Here is a 19,931-nt window from a genome sequence, read left to right as displayed (position 1 = left end):
TTCCTCTTGTAGATTTTGTTCCTAGTTTTTCATGTGCAATCACAGTCTGCTTGATCTGGAGATGGTCTCTTTTCTATAACGAGACAGACATTTGCAGTGCCTCTACTTATAACTGTACTTTTTTGGAACACTCTACTTAAATTTTTCCGAACAAAAGTTTTGGTATGTGGGCTGACAGCATGTATGCTTAGAAGTAACTGCACGTATTTGTGAATGCAGCCTCATTAAATTTTAGCAAAGCCATAGTGGTTTCTGAGGAGGTCCAAGCAAGCCATTGGTGGTAGCTGTAATGCTCATGGTTTCTTTTTAAGTGATAACCTGGCAATTAGTGTAGGGAGTTTCTTCTCCCCCTTGTAGTGAGACAGAGTGCGTATGAGAAAAAAAGCAAAAACTAGCCATGCCAGATTACACTTAGAATTGTGCAGCAGCTTGAGTGCAATGTAAATGATTTACCCTTTTCCTAGCTCAGTAGTGTGTCACTGGGGGGAATATCTTCTTTGTCACTGCCTGAGTGCAGTCAGACAGCATTGCTGTTCCTGCAGCTGTGAAACACTTGGCACTAATGAGCCCACAAATCCATTCAGACACAGTCCTGCTATCTGCAATGGAGTTCATAGTTGTGGAGTAGACACAAAACCTGTTTGGGCTGTTTTGTTATCATATGAAAGGGGGTTTGCATAGCACCTTTTGGGATGGAGCCTGCTGTTTAGGCATGGTAGGTTACTTTTTCAGCAGATGGTAGTGCTTACAAAAGCCCTGTGAAATAAAGGTGGGGATCTGACAAAGAGGATAGGCTAGGCATTGTTTCTTTGAAACACCTATGATGTTACTACTTGTGCTGTTTGGGGAATGCAGCATTTATCTGACTTAGGTCAGTCTGTTACTTCTAGCAACGTTTTTTGAGAATTGTAACTTGTCAAAAGCTCTTAGACAAAATAAATGTGTAGTGTTAAAAAAGTGCTGGAAAAAAGCTTTCTTCAGAAGAGCAGGAGCTTGAACACTGTGCAGATTATTCTTCTAAACCTGTTCCTCTTGGCAGTTCAACACAGTGAAAATAGTCTGGTACCATGTGAATGGGCACCCGGCCACCTCAATGAATAAGCATGAATGGAACCAGCCAAGCGATTCTGACGGGCATCATTGTACGTTCTGAGGGTAGAATTTCAATTTGGGATCACAAATAGGTCTCCCAAAATTTTTGTTCAGAAAGGAACAAGGATTGCTTGTGCATACTGCTGAGACAGAATCTCTCTGCCCGTTAGGCTGGGGTAACCTCTTGGCTTTGTTGGCTTGGTAATGTCGAGGGCCCAGTCTGAATTGCAGAGGTGAACAGAGCATATTCTTTGTGTGTTAGGACTGAATTGAGAGGTTCAGAGAGCCTGCAGGGCTCAAGAAAGCTGTGTTCCAGCATTGTGCCTGCACAGCCATCATTCTAGCTGCCAGCAGCCTCTCAAGGTACTGGTACAGAGAATTACTGTGCTGATTGTGTGCCTCCTGCCATTCCTTGGGTCTCCATTCACAAAAGGGAGGTGGGCAGCTTGGTATTCTCAAGCCCCCTCTACACTCAAGTGTAAATTTTATCTTCATGCTGCCAACTTTTGCATTTGCAGAGATCTGACTAAATCAGTCTCAGATGGAAAGAAGTTTATCAAACTTTTTAGTATTTTAGACTCATACAAAATAAAATTATTTCAGTCATCTGGACAAGTTCATAGACTCAAGCCTTGCTTTAAAAGAATTTAGCAGCTTACAGTTTAGTACATGTTAGCATGTCTCAAAATGTACCAGAAATAAGGATGTAATACAAGAACACCAGTCATTACTAGGTTGTGCTATGGATTGTGTAAAGTTGCTCACTCCATTAGAAAACAGAAGTGTCTTGAACTACAGCACTATTAGCAGGAGAGCCACCTAACTCTAGGCACTTACATCTAAGCTTATTAAAAACTGCCTTTAAAGTTAATGTTGAAAAATGGGCATATGCAAACTATGACCCATTTTATCCTAACACAGAAATGTCCCACCCTTGACTGCTTCATGCCAGCTTTCCTGTGTTTGTGAGATGCCAGAAAGCTGTTTTAAAATTATGGATGCTGACTACACAAATACAAAGCTTCCTTGAAGACAAGTCATCAAATAAATCTGATTTTTAAAACTAGGTCTCCACAAACACCTGCTAAAACTTAATCCACAAAACTGCACATTCCTTGTTTAATGGTTTTATACTCACATCAAAGTGGTTTCACCCATTAGAAATAGTTTATTTTCTACATAGTTTGCAAAATTTATTTTTAGCATGCATTGTAATGAATGACAGAGGCACATTCCAACAGAGTACTACAGCTGTTTAAAGAATGAAAAACAACCAGTCAGTTTTCCCTCCACAACACGAGGTCTCATAACAAGATTAGTTTTACAACAAAGTGCCTATTCTTCAAAGTAATGCAGCAACACTTGAGCCTATTTAACAGTTATTGTAGGCAGCCTCCATCAAACAGGTTAGTATTATTTTAACAGGACAGCCATCCAGAAACTTTTGAAGACAATGTCAATATTTTAATAGCTATTTCCAAAAGCTTGCAGCAACGTAGTTTTGATGTTTTGGCAGGCACAGAATTGTTTAGAAATTGGTCTGTGATCTGCAGTGTTATTAGATTGGGCAAGTGTTAGCACACCCAACTTAGCCTAGTCAGTCTAAAACTGAGGGAGCAAAAGCAATAGAAAATTCTGGGGTTTTTGTTGGTTTACTTTTAAAAATACTATTTTGTAAGGGGATGGTTAAATATATTTCAAGACATTTGCAGGCTTTCTATTAAAACCACTTCTTTAGGTGACCCATATTTCCTTTACAGAAAAATTCCTCACATATGCTGTATGCTGCAAATATTATCAAAAGGACCATAAAGGGAAAAAATGTTCCTTGAAACAAATTAAGAAGTTGTTATAAGCCTATTAAGATGGTAATCAACAAATAGGATTGAATGTAATCTCCAAGAAACAGCCTAAAATAAAAAAGCAGATGGAACTAAATTTCAGGTTCTTTAGAGTTTGTTCGCATATTGCACTTTTCTCCATCAATTAAAACAGATTTCTTTTGATGAACTAGGTACATTAATCTAATTATTAGTGATAGAGTTCTCTTTCAAATTGTAAGGTGCACACTGCATGCATAATCCTTTGTATCACCCTTAATCTTTTGAGTGTTAAGAAAATTTTCTTAGGAGTACAACACACTTTTCTCATTATTCAGTGATCACTGATGTGCACAATTTCTGCCAAAAGATGTCTACAGGGAACCTTATAAGTTTTAATGATGCCAATAGAAGAAACTTCCTTTCCACAGTGTAAGAGTCATGGGAAACAAGGAGCAGGGCAGAGATGTCACTAAGCCATCAAACATACAGCCAAAGTTGAATAAAATGCCTTTTTTCAGAACTTAGCCACAATTGTTTGTGTAATCTTCACAGAGGTTTGCTAACTTGCTTTTGTATTCCTATACTTCCAGGAAATCCAAAACCATTTGGAGTTACTGGTTCATTGTTAATAGTTGCAGTTGTCTTTAAGGATGATTTTAAGCTTTGTAGCTAAATGGGAAATTACTTGCAACAGTAGAAAAGTTCCATTAATACCATCATTGTCCATCTTTCAGTATATCTTTCTTAAGTACACTCAGGTTTGGTGTCTGAACCAGATGACATATTTTGTATCAAATCTGGCTGGCTTTTTATTTAGAGGGGCTTTTTTCTGCAGGAAAAAATAGGCTCCAAAAAGGTTTTTGGATGGCTCTAGAAGCAACTACTACAGTACATTTAAAGGAGATAACAGATTTTAAAACTGAGGCATTTTGAAAGAGCTACACTCAAGACAGTCTGAATTTTTTTTACTGCAACTTGTAACAGATTATGTGCTTATGGTTTGATTAAGAGCAACATCAATGCAGCAATTACCAAGTACAACCTTGCCATCCCAAGGTAGGGACATCACCCCTTGAAGTGATAACAAAGGTATCACTGCTGGTCCTTACAGAAGTTAGCAAAGCAACAGCAAGGCATCTTGAAGCACGGAACAAGCTACACCCTAATCAACATTCCTGGTTACTTAACATAGCTACATCACAATTTTCAAACCCCCAGGTGAAATGGCTGTTCACTAGCAGATACTACACAATTCATTCATCAAACTTCAGAGTGACAGAAATGGCGAGGCGCACATAAGGAAGAGAAATGTATTGGCACTATTATTCCAAAGGTGAGTATTTGTGACTTTGTTTCAAACAGGAAAAATGTTACAAAACTGGAAGATTTAATTACCTAATAAAACAAGTCTCCACAAAATATATAACTAACATTCTTCTTACAATCAAGTTCCTTAAGCCAAAAAACTAACCTTACATCTGTTATTGACAAAGAGCAATAATTTTAGCCCTGGAAGCACTCAACTGAAGTATCGACACATCTGAAATTCCCAAGTACTTTATAGTCCCATTAAATGCAGTATATATTAGACATCCAGGACTAAAAATTCTGCCAACAGTTTAGGAATAAATATTCACATTTAACAAAAAAACATGCATAGGATTGTTCTTCATAACACTTTTTCCCAGGAATCATAAATCAACATCTGTTATAGTTATGGGATCCCAATAAGCCTTTTTATGCTACAGAAATTTATATATAGCATCTATTAGCAACACAGAACTGATTTAGTATTCTGTTTAGAAAGCATCTGCTCAAAGCTGAAAATCTAGATGACAACATTTACAGTGTTAAAAGTGGTTCTACAAAGAATATATTGTTCATATATATACAGTCTCAAAATACTTCATGAACTCTGAAGTGGTTGTCTAAGGAGGGAACTTCATCAGCAAAATGCAGTTGATCATTTATTTCCACACCAAATTCTTCAAGTATGTGTACAAATTTCTCATGCTCTCTCCCAATCCATGACCTCATTGTGTCAAACACTTGGTAAGGTGTAACGTGAGCATGAACTTTAATTCCTGTTTCTGCAAGTTCTTTCAGCATTTCAGGGTGAGTAACCCAAGTGTTGCTTCCTCCCGAGTGACCACCATCCAGCCAGTAAATTGCTTTTATGTTTTTTAAGAAGGCATCTGTATTCTTGTCTGTTTTGGCTTCCTTCAGCTCATAAAGCAGCTGGTTCAAAACCACACAGCCTTTACTGAAGCCAATCAAAGTAAAGGATGCTGCACCTACAGCAGAGGGGACCATGACGTTGGCAGCAGAATTATTAGAGCATTCACAATCTCTCTCCCTTTCTTTGGAGGAGCAGCCATTTGTTGTAGGAACAGACTGTGGCTGTGATTTACAAGCAGCTATTTTTGCATCCTTGCTGACACCGTGCACACTTTTCTGGGACAGCAGAATATTCTGAGAGAGTCTGAATGCATTAACCAGCAAAGCACTGAGATGCTTGAAAGCTCCAAAGTCAGTGCTGTGCTCTGGTGCTCCAAACATGTTACTTGTCACAAAATTGTCATAACAGCTGAATTTGTGCAGGTGCATTCGAGAACATTTTATGACCCAAATAAAGCTATTGGGGAACCGGCGAGCCAGTATGGTAGCAACATTTTCAAAACTCCAGTGCTCCCACTGAAAGTTTTCTGGGTGGCAAGACATGATGTCATGATAGTTCTGAAAAATTAAAAAAAAAAAGCATTACTACATTGTGAAAAGATTCAGCTTCAATGTACTCCTGTTCATAAAGGAGAAAGGAGTACTTTTTTACAGAAAGGACTGTAAAAAAACCCCATGCATTAGAGGCTCCTACTTTCTAAGTTTGCACAACAAGAAACACATAAAAGAAACTGGTATATTTTGACTTGCTTACTTTTATATTTTTACAACATATTTTTAATACCCCCAAGATCAATACAATAAAGTCAGCACATGAAAATATTAATAATTTTTGTTGACTTCACACCAAAAGAAAATTAAAGTATTATTCAACTTAGTATGACACAGAATACATAATTTTACTGTATTATCTCTATCTACAGAAATACTGATTATCTTACTACAAAATAAAAACAGACTTAAAACTTTGTAGCAAGTTTTCTGGATTTTTATACAGAAACAAAAATATCCCCTCTCATTCAGCTGTAGGAAATTTTTGCTGCCTTATTCACATGCATAGAGGGCATTTTTGGAAAGAAATTAAACCCCAGGTCTTGAATGAACCTCATGTCTGAAATCTTAATGGCAAAGAATACCAGTTCATTTATTTTACTAAGGAATAATGAAGCCATATGCAAGAATGGCAAACAGACAAGTCTTCATAGGCCATCCCAATCCTTAAAATAAAAACCCACAAAATGCTGCCTCTTTACCTGGCAGAAGGGAAAGCCATTTTCCCTTGAAGAAGAAGGCACTACCCCTGCTTTTGAGAAGCAGTAATGACAATAGAGATTAGCTGGCCACCAGAACATGTTATGTTAGAGATAACACATAACCACATGCTCGGGGACAGCACTTCAGTCTCTGCAATTTCTCGCCAACTCCAGAGACCACAGGTGCCTTCTCAGGACAGGCTGAGAAAGTGTCAGTGCCTGTCGAATTCCCAAAGGGCAGGGTCTGGGATGTCCATACACCTGCACGGTGCTCTGCCTGGGGAGAATAACCGGGCATTGACACTCTCTGCCACGCTTCCAGACACTGCCATCCCTGTCACTGTCACCCTCAGGCAGCGCTCCAGGGCTGGAGCGAGCCCAGAGAAGGGCAGTGGGGCTGGTGACGGGGCTGGAGCACAAGTCCTGTGAGGAGCAGCTGGGGGCGTTCAGCCTGGACAAGAGCAGCTCAGGGGGAGCCCTTGCTGCTCGCTCTAAGTCCCTGAAAGGAACTGTAGCCAGACGGGGTCGGTGTCTTCTTTCAGGCGTCGAGAGGACACAGTTTTAGGTTGTGCCAGGGGAAGTTTAGGTTGGACATTAGGAAGCACCCTTCACAGACAGGATGGATTGCCCAGGAGGTGGTGGAGGAAAGACCGGACATGGCACTCGGCGCCAGGGTAGCAGGTGTGGTGGTGTTGGTCATAGGCTGGACTCGGTGATCTCCAACCTAAGTGATTCTGTGAGGACGACTCTCCTCTCCTCCCCTCCCCTACTGCTCCAGCCGAGGTTTTTCGAAGGGCCCGTTCCCGCTCCCCGTGCCCGACCGTGCGGAGCAGCGAGATGCTCCGACGGCCGCGGCGGGAGCCGGGCACTGCCCACCCGCACAGCCCTTCCGGCGCCGCTTCCCCGCTCCCGCTCCGCCACCCGGGCCCCCATCGCCCCGCGCCCCGTACCTGCACGTCCCCCGGGAAGTACACGACGTGGTGCTGCGGCGCCGCGGCCGGGCCGCGCGGGGCCGGCGGCAGCAGCAGCAGCAGCTCGTTGGTGCGGTGCGGCTCAGCGCCCGGCACCTCGGGCAGCCGCAGCCACGGCGGGCTCAGCCGCGCCGCGGAGGATCCCCCGCCGCTGCTGCTGCCGCCGCCGCCGCCCGCAGGCCCCGCGGCGCAGGCGGCCGGCGCCCCGCAGAGGCTCATGGCGCTGCCTAGGCACAGCGCGGCAGGGCCGGTAAGCCCCCGCAGCAGCACGGCGGCGGCCGAGCGGCAGCGCCGGCTCATGGGAGCACCGCTCCGCGCGCCGCCCGCCCGCGCGCCGCGCCTGCGCACCGCCCCAGCCCCGCCCCTCGAACGGGCCCGTCCCCGGCCCCGCCCATCGGACCCGCCCATGGGCTCCCCGGGAGGGACCCGGCAGGGGGCGTAGCACGTGCGCCCGCCCCTCGATGACGTCACGAAGCTGTTCAAAAGGCGGCGGCGGGAAGCGCGTGGGGCCGCGAGGGAGAGGGTGCGCTCGTGCTTCCCGCGGGGCGGTGCCTGAGCCGGCAGCCCTGAGGGAGCCTCGGGATGGGGCAGCGGCCGCGGAGCCTCCTCCGCAGGGCAGCGACGCCGCGGGGTGTGGGGCTGTGGAACTTACAGAAAGGATCTAGTGCTCCACGTGGAGCAGTTAATTTCCTAACTGGAAGGTATGTGCCTCCTAAAGGTGCTCGTTGTGTGAGAAAAAGTAAATAAAAAGATAGCTTTGAAATACTGGGTTTGGATACACTAGTTCTGCTGCGTTGGAAGAAAAGCTTTCACGTGTGCTGGTGAGAACTCTTGTATTTTACAAGGCAAACAAAGCAAGGAAACAGAGCCTTTGGTTTCTTTTAAGCATTTAAGTTTCCTTTTTCTAGAATTTTGATATTTCACGTGTTTTTTCTGTTAATCTGTTTTCCTAGTCCACTTAAAAACACTTTTATGCAAGCCTACAAAACAGCCAAACACAAAACCGGTCTCCTGTCAGCTGAGGCACTCAAAAAAGGAGAGTTAATTAAGCACTAATTGCTTAATCAAGTAATCAAACTATCGACTGGTTTCTTCTTGTCGGAAAATTCAACAAAGACATATGGTGACGTTAAGGTTATTTGTTAGTGTAGCAAGCTAGAAAGCAGCAGAATACTTCAGAGTGGCTTTTTCACGTTTATATGAATAGCAGAGATTAATTAAATTTTTTGGTGATTTAGGTTTTTTATTAAAACAGCTTTTTTTTTTTTTTTTAATCCTAGCTCTCCCGACGTTTTTGTATGAAAGGTATTTTTTATGCGATTACAGCTTTTTTCTCAAAGACTAGGAAAAAAATCCAATATTTGGTGACCAGCAGGTGGCGCAGTGCGGCGCGGTTTGGAGAGCCCGTGTCGGAACAGAAACACTCAGGTGCTCGCTTCGGCGTTTTCCCAAGCACATCCTCTTTCGCCTGGTTTGAATTCTGGACGTATTGTTGTAGGATGTTTTCCAGATTTTTTTTTCTCTGTGAGTATGCCCTAAGGCTATGATCCGAGTGGAAACTTTCACAATCCTTCTGCTAATGAAGCAAAATTTTTTAAGAAAACATCTCTAGCTCCTTCACTCAACTGTTTGTTTCAGTTCGTGGAGACAGATTTTCTCAGTCCAATTTTGAGCTGTTCAAGTCCATGCTGACACTAAAACTGAATTAGGTGGGCTAATGGAACCTTCTCACTTCTGTTCTCTACTAGGTACTCTGCTGAAGAAATACTGGATAAGATCTTTGAAATGCATGTGCATAAGAAGAAACTAGTGCTCTGCTTTTCTCATATGAGGCAGATAATTTCCAAAAAATGCCTACAGAAATAGAGGAAAATGGCTGTGCTCCGAAAATCTGGATATGTGGACCTTGATTTCTAAGGTTTGTTTGCACAGGCACAGCTCTATTATGATTATTGATAACTGATGAAAAAGCAGGGATCCACTAGAGAGAAGTGGTCAGGCAGAAGAAAGTTTTAAATTTGGTAATTATTGTTGAGAAACATGAATAATTACTGTCAGCACTGTGGAGAAAAATCTGTGCTCTTCTCCTCTGGTGGCCTGTGTTCTCTCCAGTGGTTTCTGCAGATGAGAGATTAGCTTGCCCAGAAGAGTTTTACAGGCATTATTCACATTGTGGGGGTAGTTACAGTAACCAAAAGGGCATGCTGGTACTTCTGCCCAGAAATACTTATTTAACCATGGTGTATTCATGATGCAACTGGGACCAAGCAACTAAAGCTAATGCATAAGGTTGTAGACAGGCTTTCATCTTCATCCAAAATGCTACATGAGCCTTATGGGAGAGCATGGAAATAAGTCCCTATCTTAGTCAGAATTCAGACATAGACCATGTCCAAAATTGTGAAATGGACTCGCTTTTGATTATAGGAAATAATGATGTACATCACCTGTTTTTCCCACTTAAAATAGAAATCACCGATTTATTCCTACTCTCAAGAAGATCCAAGAAATCTTTTGTGACATATTATAAATTATAATGGTGACTGGTTGCTCTGAGTTTGCTTCCAATCTTTGTCATGTGGCTGTTGTAGTATGCAAGTAGATTCAATAACTGAGTGTATTAATCCTTACACATATCACCCAATGGAGGCACAAAATACTGTATTTTTGATAGGCCTTTGTCAGCCTTCATGTTTGTCCTTTTTCTGTGATGCTTCATGTCTCCATTTTTCTATTTACTAATTGTTTGCTTGTTATGCTCTCTATTATTGTAAGAAGGACCTTTTCTTTTTACATGCTACTTCACTTACCACATCTGCTCTTCTTTGCCCACAGCAGCCCTCACAGTTCTCATACACAGGATCAGTCACTGACCTCTGGGCTGCCAGTAGAACAGCCTGTCCTGCATGTGCAGTTCAGTGCCCATTTCCCCCTCCTGTAGGTAGGACAGGGATGTGAAGTATATAGCATTTTTTTAGACTTTGGAGATGTTTACACCTCAGGGAGTTTGGCAGAAAGCATGTCTATCATGGTTGATTAGCAGTGATGAGAGACATGCATATAATAAATAATTCCTCTGGAGTGAGCTAATGGCTTTTTCACCTCTTCAGTGTCTGAGTTCCCATATAGACCCTTGGGGCTGCCTGCAGGGTGGTTAATTCGTTTAACCTGTCAGAGACAGCCAAATCTGCAGTTTCTGAGTAGAAAGGATACACAGCAAAAGTTGTCTTTGCTATACTCAAGGCAATTTTTCTGAAATTGCCTTTATAGCATGTATTCTAATCCTGAGCTTCCATTCAGGGCATATGTAAACAACATAGAATAGAATTCAGGTTGTATACTTTTTTTAGACTAAGAAAACAACCTGTAGTTTGTTTTAATCATAGCACTTAAGTGAAACCACTTTAATATTTGCTTCACCAAAAGTCTAGGTGAAGAACAGCTACCTGCTGATGTGATACCTTTAGCCAAGTATTTAAGGTATTTGAATTTCTATGCCTTCATATGTAGGACATGCAATATTTCAGAGGAACATGCTGCAGAAAAACATTCTTCCTGCCCAACTAATGTGCAGTGTATATATGCACATATTTGCATACCTGTGTACTTTATTTTAGTTTCCTTTTAAACATTTTCCAGTGCATATGTGTTGAAATTGCTAGTTTGCGTTTTGGCAGAGGATGGGAATAGCTGTGAAAACACCTGCTAAATCCTGATGGGAAACTCCTTAGCAGTTGATATCCACCTGTGTCTTTCAGTAGTGAGAGAAAGTGCCAGGCCTGGCTTGTCACTCTCTCAGGTACAGTAGCACTTCAGGACTGAGCTCCCTGCATCTGTGGTGAAGCGTGCACAGAGGGATTCTCAGTGGCTGCACAGTGATGAATGCCCAGGTCTTGGCTTGTAGCTCTATTAATGGCAACAGTTCAAATGAAATTACAGCTATTATGCTGCATTGTAAGTACTAGACAATTTACTTCTGCTGAAATTCCTACTGCCAGCTCTGCCTGCCAGCACCCATCTTTTGTGTAGGTATAAGATATTCAGGAGATCATAGCAGAGAATAAATCACTCTCTGGGCAATTTACTGAGTTGTATGAAAGTGGGAATAAAAGCTTTTGAGCCTGACAAGTAAATCTGTGTTTCTTCTGTGTCAGCTGCATGGAGAAGCTGCTAAAAAACAGGATATAGGGTCTTGGGTTTTTTAGTGCTGAAAAAATTGGCATGTATAAAGTATTTGGAAACTACTGTACTGTTTAAAACAGTACCTTTTTTTTTCTTTTCCCTGTGGAAATTGGTTTTGTTTAATCTTGATTCTGTCCATATTTCCAATACCTTTCTATCAGTCATTTTTCATGTCTCTGTTGGCTGCTGTTAGTGAAGAGTAGGACTTGCAGAACAGTTAATCTGGAAGAACTGGGAAAATTGATGAATTAATAGATTAGGATTATTCAAATGAATGCCTCTACTGAAGGAAAGCTGGGGGAATTCAGCTTTTATGCAGTGTGTTTGAGCATAGGCTGGAAGTTCAGTGTGGTGACTACACACTGGAACCTGCCTGTGCTGTCTCTGTCCTGCTCAGAAGACACAATGAGTAGGAAGCACTGGAGTTACTTTAATAGAAAAAATAAGAGCAAAGGGCAGGAGTTCCTAAAAAAAAAAAAAATTGGTAGTTCTGCTGTTCATGGAACAATGACAAGTTTCTGTGCTTTGCTTTTTATCTAAGTGTACAAAAACCTTAGGATTTAAGGAAGCTCTGTGTTGCCTGGTGTAAATCAATATAAATAGGAAATCTGTTTGGGATTTAAAAGAATGCACAGTGGCCCAAGGAGTGTAATAAAAGGGGATTTTTTTGCTTAAAGAATTGGATGAAGCTCAGTCCCCAATAATTTCTGCAGTCTGAGGTTTGTCAGTGAAAGTTTGAAATTTCGGCTTGTGTGTGCTTGTATCCCAATTTCCCTTCTTTCTTCTTTTCCTTAGAATATTCTGGCTTTGTAGATGGGTATATTTGCAATGTATTCAACATGAGACTTATTTCTGCCATTCCTTTTTTTAACTTGGATTGCCACATGCACAGAAATAAGGTCAGAATTTGGCCAAAGACAGTATTCTTGCACCATGGGTTTCTGGAATTTATATCACATCCACTCTAGTTTTTCCTTCCAAAAATGGTTTGAGATGCTGGTTGCATGGTACGTTACACAAATAGTAGGCAAGTAGATCCTCAACTTGAAATGATTTGTTTGTCAGAGCACAGTATTCTCTTAGGAAGAATACTGCATAAGCTCAGGACTCTGTGCTAGCCCATTTGTTTATGGGATGCTGATAGTAAAAAAATATTATTTAAATATAATATGTTTATATCAAATAATGGACTTAGCCATATGATATCCAGTGGATACTGATTCTTCAACTTCCAGTTATATTCTCCAATATGTAGTGACAATGGAAAGTATGTAACAGGCAATGTTTGTTACTTTAGAGTATCAAGCAATTCTTCATTGTTCTTAATGCAAATAATCCTGTTACAGTTAGTACTTTACATGGATGAGAAATTTCCCTTTTATTTGTAGAAAGACTTGGAATATTTCAGCACATATAATACATATAAAGCTGCAAGTAAAGGTATCTCTAAGTTAGGTATCTCTAAGTTAAGTTATTAATCGAAGTATTTATGCTCATGCTTCTGATCAACTTTATCAAAAGACTTGTTTTTAAATGCAGACAGAAAATTATGTATATGCTTGTGCAGTATGGTGAATTGAAGTTTTTGCTATTTACTGCATACTAGAAATCTCAAATTTTTATCTTCCTCTAGAGCATGAAAGTAGTCAAGCAGCAGTGGTAAGTACATCTCCAGGTGATGCCCATAACAATCTGTTTTTATTAAAGCAACTCCTTTTGATTTAAGACTGTATCTATTTTTTTTAATGTTCTTCAAGGGGTTTTTAAGTCTTGTCCCAAAAGAATTTTCTGTGATTAGAAGATGAGGCTTATTTCCCACTTGTCTGATGTAAAAGAAGCTATATTTAAATATAAGGAAATATTTCTTTCCTGTAAGGGCGATGATACACTGGGCTGGGTCTCCAAATGTGGAGACATTCAGATGTCCTGAGCCATCTGCCCAAGCTCAACCTGCTAGCAGAAGATGCCTTGGTCTAGATGTCTCAGGATGCCCCAGGATGCTACAGCTTCAGCCATTCTGTAATTCTCTAATTCATTTCAAGCAAGCACATGTGACACCTGAGACTGGAAAAGCAAATTGCAGGCCATGTTGACCTAAAGCCAAATCTACCTGTGATAGGAAACTTCTTTAGTCCTCTTGTTGTTCTAAGGCCTTGTGAAGTACATGCAGAATGATGTTTTGTTCTGTTAGGAGGTTCCTATGCAGACATCACTCAGCTGCATTTGGAATAAAAGTCCATCTTCAGAATACCCAGTGACATTCAGTGTTGCTAGCTGGTATAGGTTTGCCCTTTTGTGTTTTTCTGAGGGAAAAGAGCCCACTAAAACCACAAATCAAACAAGCATTTAAAAAATCCCATATCACCAAACAAAAAACTCTCCTTAACTTACCAAGACTTATTTAGTGCTACCTTGGGAGAACTTGTTTTTGTTAAATCTAGCAGTGGAAGCAATGTGAGTGAATTGCAATTGACTGAAAAGGAAGCAATTGACTAAAAAACAATATGAATTGAAAAATTTTGGCAGGATGCTTTGGCTTTCCAAAGCCTCTGCTTTAGCTGTGTTCAGCCTTGTATGGCCTGAAAAGCTCAGAACAACAATTGCCAGAATATTTTTGTGTGCATATCTCACAGAAAAGACTAAGCTGTAGCATGCTTTTATACTACATTAGCAAACACTACAGAGGGCTTCAATAGGAACAGGTGAGAGGACAATTTCACATAGTCCTGCTATAGCCACTTGCAACAGACAGCTGGAATCCATGGATCCTCAATGAAAGGATGCACCTTCAGATACTGATTTAGAGCCAGAAGTCATTTTGGGAGGCTGTCATCTTATTCTTGAGCAACAGACGTTGATGACTTGGAGAGAGAAGTGCTCATTAATTGTATTTCAAAGTTTTGGAGCTAAAATCTTGAACATGGATTCGGTTTTGATCATTCTAAAACACAGTGATACTAGTAAATGAATGCCTCAGTTTAGTGTGAAATGCTTCTTCAAGCTGCATACAGTTTTCATTGTGTCCCTTACTGAAGTTACGAAGCCTCAGTTCTGTGATGTATTTTTTTTGAGCTACAAATTCTTAAACCTGAGTTAATAAATGAAGCCATAAGTTCATCTAGGTTCCTGGACCCTTTAGTACCAATTTATTTAAACTGAAAAATGCTTGAGGAAAATAAGCAAGAAGGGTACTGAACTGTATTTCTCCCTTTTAATAAAACAAGGATTCCCATATACTTTAAAAATATATCCTCTCAGAAATTTAATTTTTATTGAGAATGGCAGTGTTTGGATCCATTTTAAGAAATGTTATACATAAATAACTTTCTGACAGGAGAATACATGATTTTCTTCTGTAATCACTGCTTTTAATTTTCTTAATGCACTTTTCACTGTTGCTTTGTCTGAATACATTTTATTTTTGTTCCTCTAGACAGGATTCTGCCACAAGCATTTTTAAATCAGACATTAATAGCACAGTTCACAGTTGTTACTGCCAGTGCTCAAACACAAATACTGCATTTGTGTTTGGAGGAAAAAGCAAACATCAGATCTTAATTATGTGCATTTGTGCTTCTGTGCTTAAGTAAGCTGGCATAAGGAGTTTACATCACTATCAGTTAACTGTAGTCTGTAGCTATCAGGATCACCAGCTGGATGGTTTGCAGTGGTGGGGGGATTTGTCCTATTTTTTTGCCTGTTTTTAAGTGGCAGCATTGCCAGGGAAACTTGAAGCTTTGTGTTTACTTTATCCGTAAGGAAATTAGTAGGACTTTAGCACTGAATAACTAACTAAAATAATTTGATTTATTTGCAAACTGTTTTCAAACAATTTTTGTTTCTCTGTGGGATTTATTAGGAGTGAGTAGGCCACGAATTAGATATCAGAATTGTGTCAATCTGCAATACAATGTCTTGTGTTTTTCATGAACAGACAAATAATGAGTGGATCTTCAGCCCTTTGCAGCATGGATTAAGTTTGTCTGTTGCGATAGGACTCTCCTCCTGGCACTTTTAGGCACATTTCTAGTGATAAGCTTTAAAACATGAAAAGTGTACATTAGTCATTCAAGCTTTGGATTGCTGGTCAGTTATTAAAACCATTATTGTGATTCATCAGTCTTTGATGGATCACTAGAATCACATAATAATTATTCCCCCTTCCATTTTGTAAGGTGTGGGAGGTGCTGAATGTCAGCATAAGTAAACTCTCTTATAAAGACATTTATTCTTTGCAAAGCAATAGAAATACAAAATCTTTATCTGCTGAAGAAAAGTTACACAAAAGGTTCTAGTGTAGATCTTGGCCAGATGTCATTTGTAGAAAAAGAAGAGAATTGGGCCCAGTAAGAGTTAAGTGCTGGGGATGCTTAGAGAACCTCCAACAAGGACTTCTGATCAAACCAGAACAAAAGAAATATCAGCTACACCTAGGAAGGATTGCCTGACATACAGGACCACAGGCCTTTTTCAATAGAATTATGGCAAATAAATCAGGAATGCAGTGTATGCTTTTGGGTCCATATAATGTTCACTTTGTTTTTCTCTCATTTTAAAATCTGGTCTTCTAAGGTACTGGTATTTTGGTTTGGATTGATACTGTAAACAGTTGAAAATATTTTAATTGTTTTTTATATATTTAATTCAGAAGATGAATTTGATCTAGTTGGCAGTGAATAGCAGAACATTTAGAATTGGTTGACTTATCCCACTTTTCTTATAAATAGGACTCAGCATTTATTCTTTCGGTTAGAAGCTTGATTATAATCTGGAGACTCTTGTTGAAGTGCTTGCTAAAAGGAATGTTACAAGCAAGATGTTTTCATTTTGTGTGCAGCTAGGAAACTTTTGTTAAATGTGCTGTTGTCCCAAAGCCATAAGAATAGTTCCTTTTTTTCTGCAGTGTGAAGTTGAGTCCAGGAGACTGAACTTTAACATCTTATTCTTGAGCAACAGACGTTGGTGACTTGGAGAGAGAAGTGCTCATTAATTGTATTTCAAAGTTTTGGAGCTAAAATCTTGAACATGGATTCGGTTTTGATCATTCTAAAACACAGTGATACATTAATTTAATTGTTCTTGCCTGAAGAAAAGTATATGCCAATCATTACTTGCTGCTGAAAGAAATTTGTGTAGTTATCTCTTAGGCTCCTTTTTGAGTAGTGGAAAGTTTAGTCTTTCTGAAATTAGCTCATTTTTCTTGCTCTTTCATGCAGAACGCTCAACAGGAAGGCCAAGAGGCCCATCTTTGGAACATGAATTATTATTTAGGTGTTACTTTGTAACATGGACAATGAATCTGATGTGGGTGGATAAAAGGGAGCTAATGAAGTACATCTTGTCTGTTTTCAATAAAGACCCGCATTTGTAAAAGGTCTTCATTTTTAGCAACTGCAATAAAGGAAAAGAAATTAAGCATGACTATATTGGATATTTGTGATTAAGATGTCACCTGGAGTCAAAGAAACTAGACTGACTTTGCATGAAGACTGAATATTTTTAATACTGTGTTCTTGAAGATACCTCCCATATGTCTGTCCTCAGTCAGCAGAGCTGTACTTTAAAGAGCAGCTCCTGACCATGGAGAGAAGACTGCTTGGATGGCTCTAGCTGGAGTCACTCTGAAGGACTGTAAGCATAGTGTGCCTTAGTGAAAGGCACTAGGTAGTTTTGCAAAAGGAGAGCAATTTCCATCTCCCTTTATAAGATGCATGTATGTGTAATCATATATTTTTAACATATGGATTTTAAATCTTGGCATTGAAAGCTTTCCTTTATTGAATTGTGAAGTGTATGAACATAAATAGTCCTAAATTGCTGTGTTCGTGGAAGCACAAATGAACCGTGTGAATCCAGAATAATTTCTTGTTAATTACTGTGTTTTATTCCAATGGTTTAATTAGGGAATGGTGTCACATATTGCCATAGAATATCACAATTTACCTGCCCCCATCTGACAATCTTTTGGCTTTAGTAACAAATGAATGCATAGCCCTTTTTGGAATGGCTTTGAAGAGGAGATGAAAATCTTATTTAAAGATGGATAAAATTAATATATCCTTTTGGAAATTCACAATGAAGTTAACTGACCTTCTCAAGATAGATTAGCAAAGTGTGTCAGTAGTCAAGAGCATTTAAATTCCTGACTGTGTCCCTCTTTTTAAATCATTCTTTCCAGATCAGTCTACAGAATGGCACTCTCACCAGTGACTGAGGCAATCAACAGAACTGAATTACTGGGTAGATATGTTTTCCTACAATGAGCTTTCTTCATGTAAGTAATTTACCTCCTTAGTGTTTTGGTTTACTTTTCTTCTGAGAGGAAGAGGATTGGGGTAGATAAAAAGGGTGACAAATCTGAAAAAAATTTTTTTTTCATTTCTTATTGATATTTCAGAAGGAAATGGATGTCTCTGCAAGCTAACAAAAGGGAAATGCATGTATATTAAAAGGATTTTTTTTGTTGTTCTTGCCAGGAATAGAATGCCTTGACTAGCCATAAATGGCTTCATGTCTTGGAATTGGGGTCAGTGGTTCAGGAAGAGTTCTTATAAAAGATTTGTAAGAAATTTCATGTTTCTTCTGGGTGTCTAAAGCAGGACACCATAAGTTACACCTTCTTCAAATAAGCTCCATTGATGATTTACTTTGTGGGATGGAAGATTCTCAGTCTGTGCCTTAAATCCATACTTTTTGGAAAGGTTTTTGAACCTTTGTTAGTTATAGTTTGTGTAGCAGTGCTGAATTATTTGCTGCACAGCAGATTCAAACTGCAGTCTAAAAATTAGGCTTTGAATTCTGGATGAATATCTGTGAAAGTAGGCCCCAAATGACCTGAAGTTCTTTCAAATGATCTTATTTGCCTAAAATTACATGAAAGAATATGGTTTTGCTTTTAAGACTTTATGCTATGTTGCTGTCATTGAGCTATTGCAGGAGATGTTCTTGAATGTACTGTTGAAAAAAAATTTGTTATAAATAATCCTGTGTTTTGTAGTCCTCTAAGCCAGAGAAGGATTATGGTAAATCAGGTGAACTGGATGCTGTATTAGCAAGGATACAATGACCCAAATTACATTTTCTATTGAAATGCTGTTAAGGATTACTCTGTTTTCATCTGTACACCAAACTTCAGACTCATTGAATTTGTAGGTACTGATTCCAGTAGTAAAAAATAGAGTCTGCAGCATGGCTGGGAATTCTGCTGGCTTTTCCTTTGAGTACCTGCTATGCTTTTTAGTACGCCTGCTATTGATAACTTTAGTTTCTTCTGGTTGTGAATGTGTACTTGTTAAATGTATTTTGATGTTAAACACATCCCAGCAGAAAAACAGCAAGTGGAGCTAGTCCACGTAACAGGCATGGAGCAAACCTCCCAGCACACCTTGGTGCCCGGCCAAGTTAGTGCATGCCTTGGAAAAGAATTCATCGATCCCATTCGTGCTGATCTCTGTGGTGCTGGACCTCATGTGGGGTACCCCAGTTCCTTACTATTTCACAACAGTTGATCTTACCTACTTGAGTATTGTTTCTGTGCCACAGGTACTTTTTTTTTACTTGTCTGGGTGTTTGAAATAAGAACCAAATAAAGGCTAAAGTAAGAAACATGTTTGCTAACTTGATTTTGGCTTGCAGTTTGCTTTTGTTTTCTGACACAAGTATTTTTCCTGAAGTCCATTCTGTTTAAATGTAGCCATTGCTCGTATTTTCCACTGTAAACTTGCATAGCCACTGTGGAACAAGCCACAAAAAGTGTGGGTTTCATGACAAAATTGAAGACCAAGAATTTTAAAGTTCAGGAGTCATCTTGAGCACTTAATTAGCATTTATTGATGAGCCAGATTTCCAAATATTATTCTTGTCTGGTAGGTCTGGCACTTCTCATACAGCATTATATGTTTGCTGTAAAACTGATCTGTGAAAAAGCACCAGAAATATTGAAAAGCTAGGGTTGTAAAATGGATCTAAGTCAGGGAACTGAAGTTTTACTTCTGAATTCAAAATTCATTGAGGCAAATATAATCTTCTCAGGACAAATAAACCTCTTAGAGAAATCATACTCTTTAGAAAAGCACTGCCTTGAACAATATTATGCAGCTTCATGTACTTCATGGTTTTCATCTCCATGTGTTTAATAGTTAACAGGCTAACACAGATGAACAAAGGCTGATATGTGCTTTTTGACACCTTGGGATGAAGTGAGTGAAAAGCAGCATAATTCATATGAACAGCTTACAGGGAGACTTTGCGTATTGTCATAGCTGTTACCACTTGGCTGATCCCAAGAGTTTTATCTCCCTAACTTCAAGGGCTGGATGCGTTTTGTGTCAGACATTCTTATTCTAGTAGTAACATGCAGGATAGTTGGGTTCTCAGAGGAAATGAAATTAAAGTATGAGGGAAGAGCAGAGGAGTTTTTGTTGATTACATTT

General features: G+C 39.8%; 1 protein-coding gene and 1 long non-coding RNA gene across 2 annotated transcripts; one reads left to right on the top strand and one right to left on the bottom strand.

The window, feature by feature from the left end:
* Positions 1-2,197: 2,197 nt before the first annotated feature.
* C7H2orf69 (chromosome 7 C2orf69 homolog) lies at positions 2,198-7,633 on the bottom strand. The gene is made up of 2 exons (XM_064718865.1): positions 7,297-7,633; positions 2,198-5,651 (listed from the first exon to the last, which is right to left on the bottom strand). Exons 1-2 carry the CDS (start codon positions 7,615-7,617, stop codon positions 4,812-4,814), a joined length of 1,161 nt encoding a protein of 386 aa, XP_064574935.1. The 5' UTR covers positions 7,618-7,633; the 3' UTR covers positions 2,198-4,811.
* A 250-nt stretch (positions 7,634-7,883) lies between these two features.
* On the top strand, positions 7,884-17,776 carry LOC135450494 (uncharacterized). Its single transcript, XR_010441080.1, has 3 exons — positions 7,884-8,018; positions 9,066-9,235; positions 17,678-17,776. It is a non-coding gene; the product is annotated as an uncharacterized LOC135450494 (long non-coding RNA).
* Positions 17,777-19,931: the final 2,155 nt, after the last annotated feature.

This window comes from Zonotrichia leucophrys, chromosome 7 (genome assembly GCF_028769735.1).
Source record: "Zonotrichia leucophrys gambelii isolate GWCS_2022_RI chromosome 7, RI_Zleu_2.0, whole genome shotgun sequence".
Classification (NCBI taxonomy): domain Eukaryota; kingdom Metazoa; phylum Chordata; class Aves; order Passeriformes; family Passerellidae; genus Zonotrichia; species Zonotrichia leucophrys.
The sequence above is the reverse complement of the archived record's forward strand: the minus strand, read 5'-3'. Positions and strand labels throughout refer to the sequence as shown.

Excerpts from the sequence above, each read along its gene's own strand:
- C7H2orf69 (XM_064718865.1), bottom strand. The coding sequence starts at position 7,617 with ATGAGCCGGCGCTGCCGCTCGGCCGCCGCCGTGCTGCTGCGGGGGCTT. Across the intron at positions 5,652-7,296 it reads ACTTCCCGGGGGACGTGCAG|AACTATCATGACATCATGTC; the intron begins GTACGGGGCGCG and ends TTAATTTTTCAG.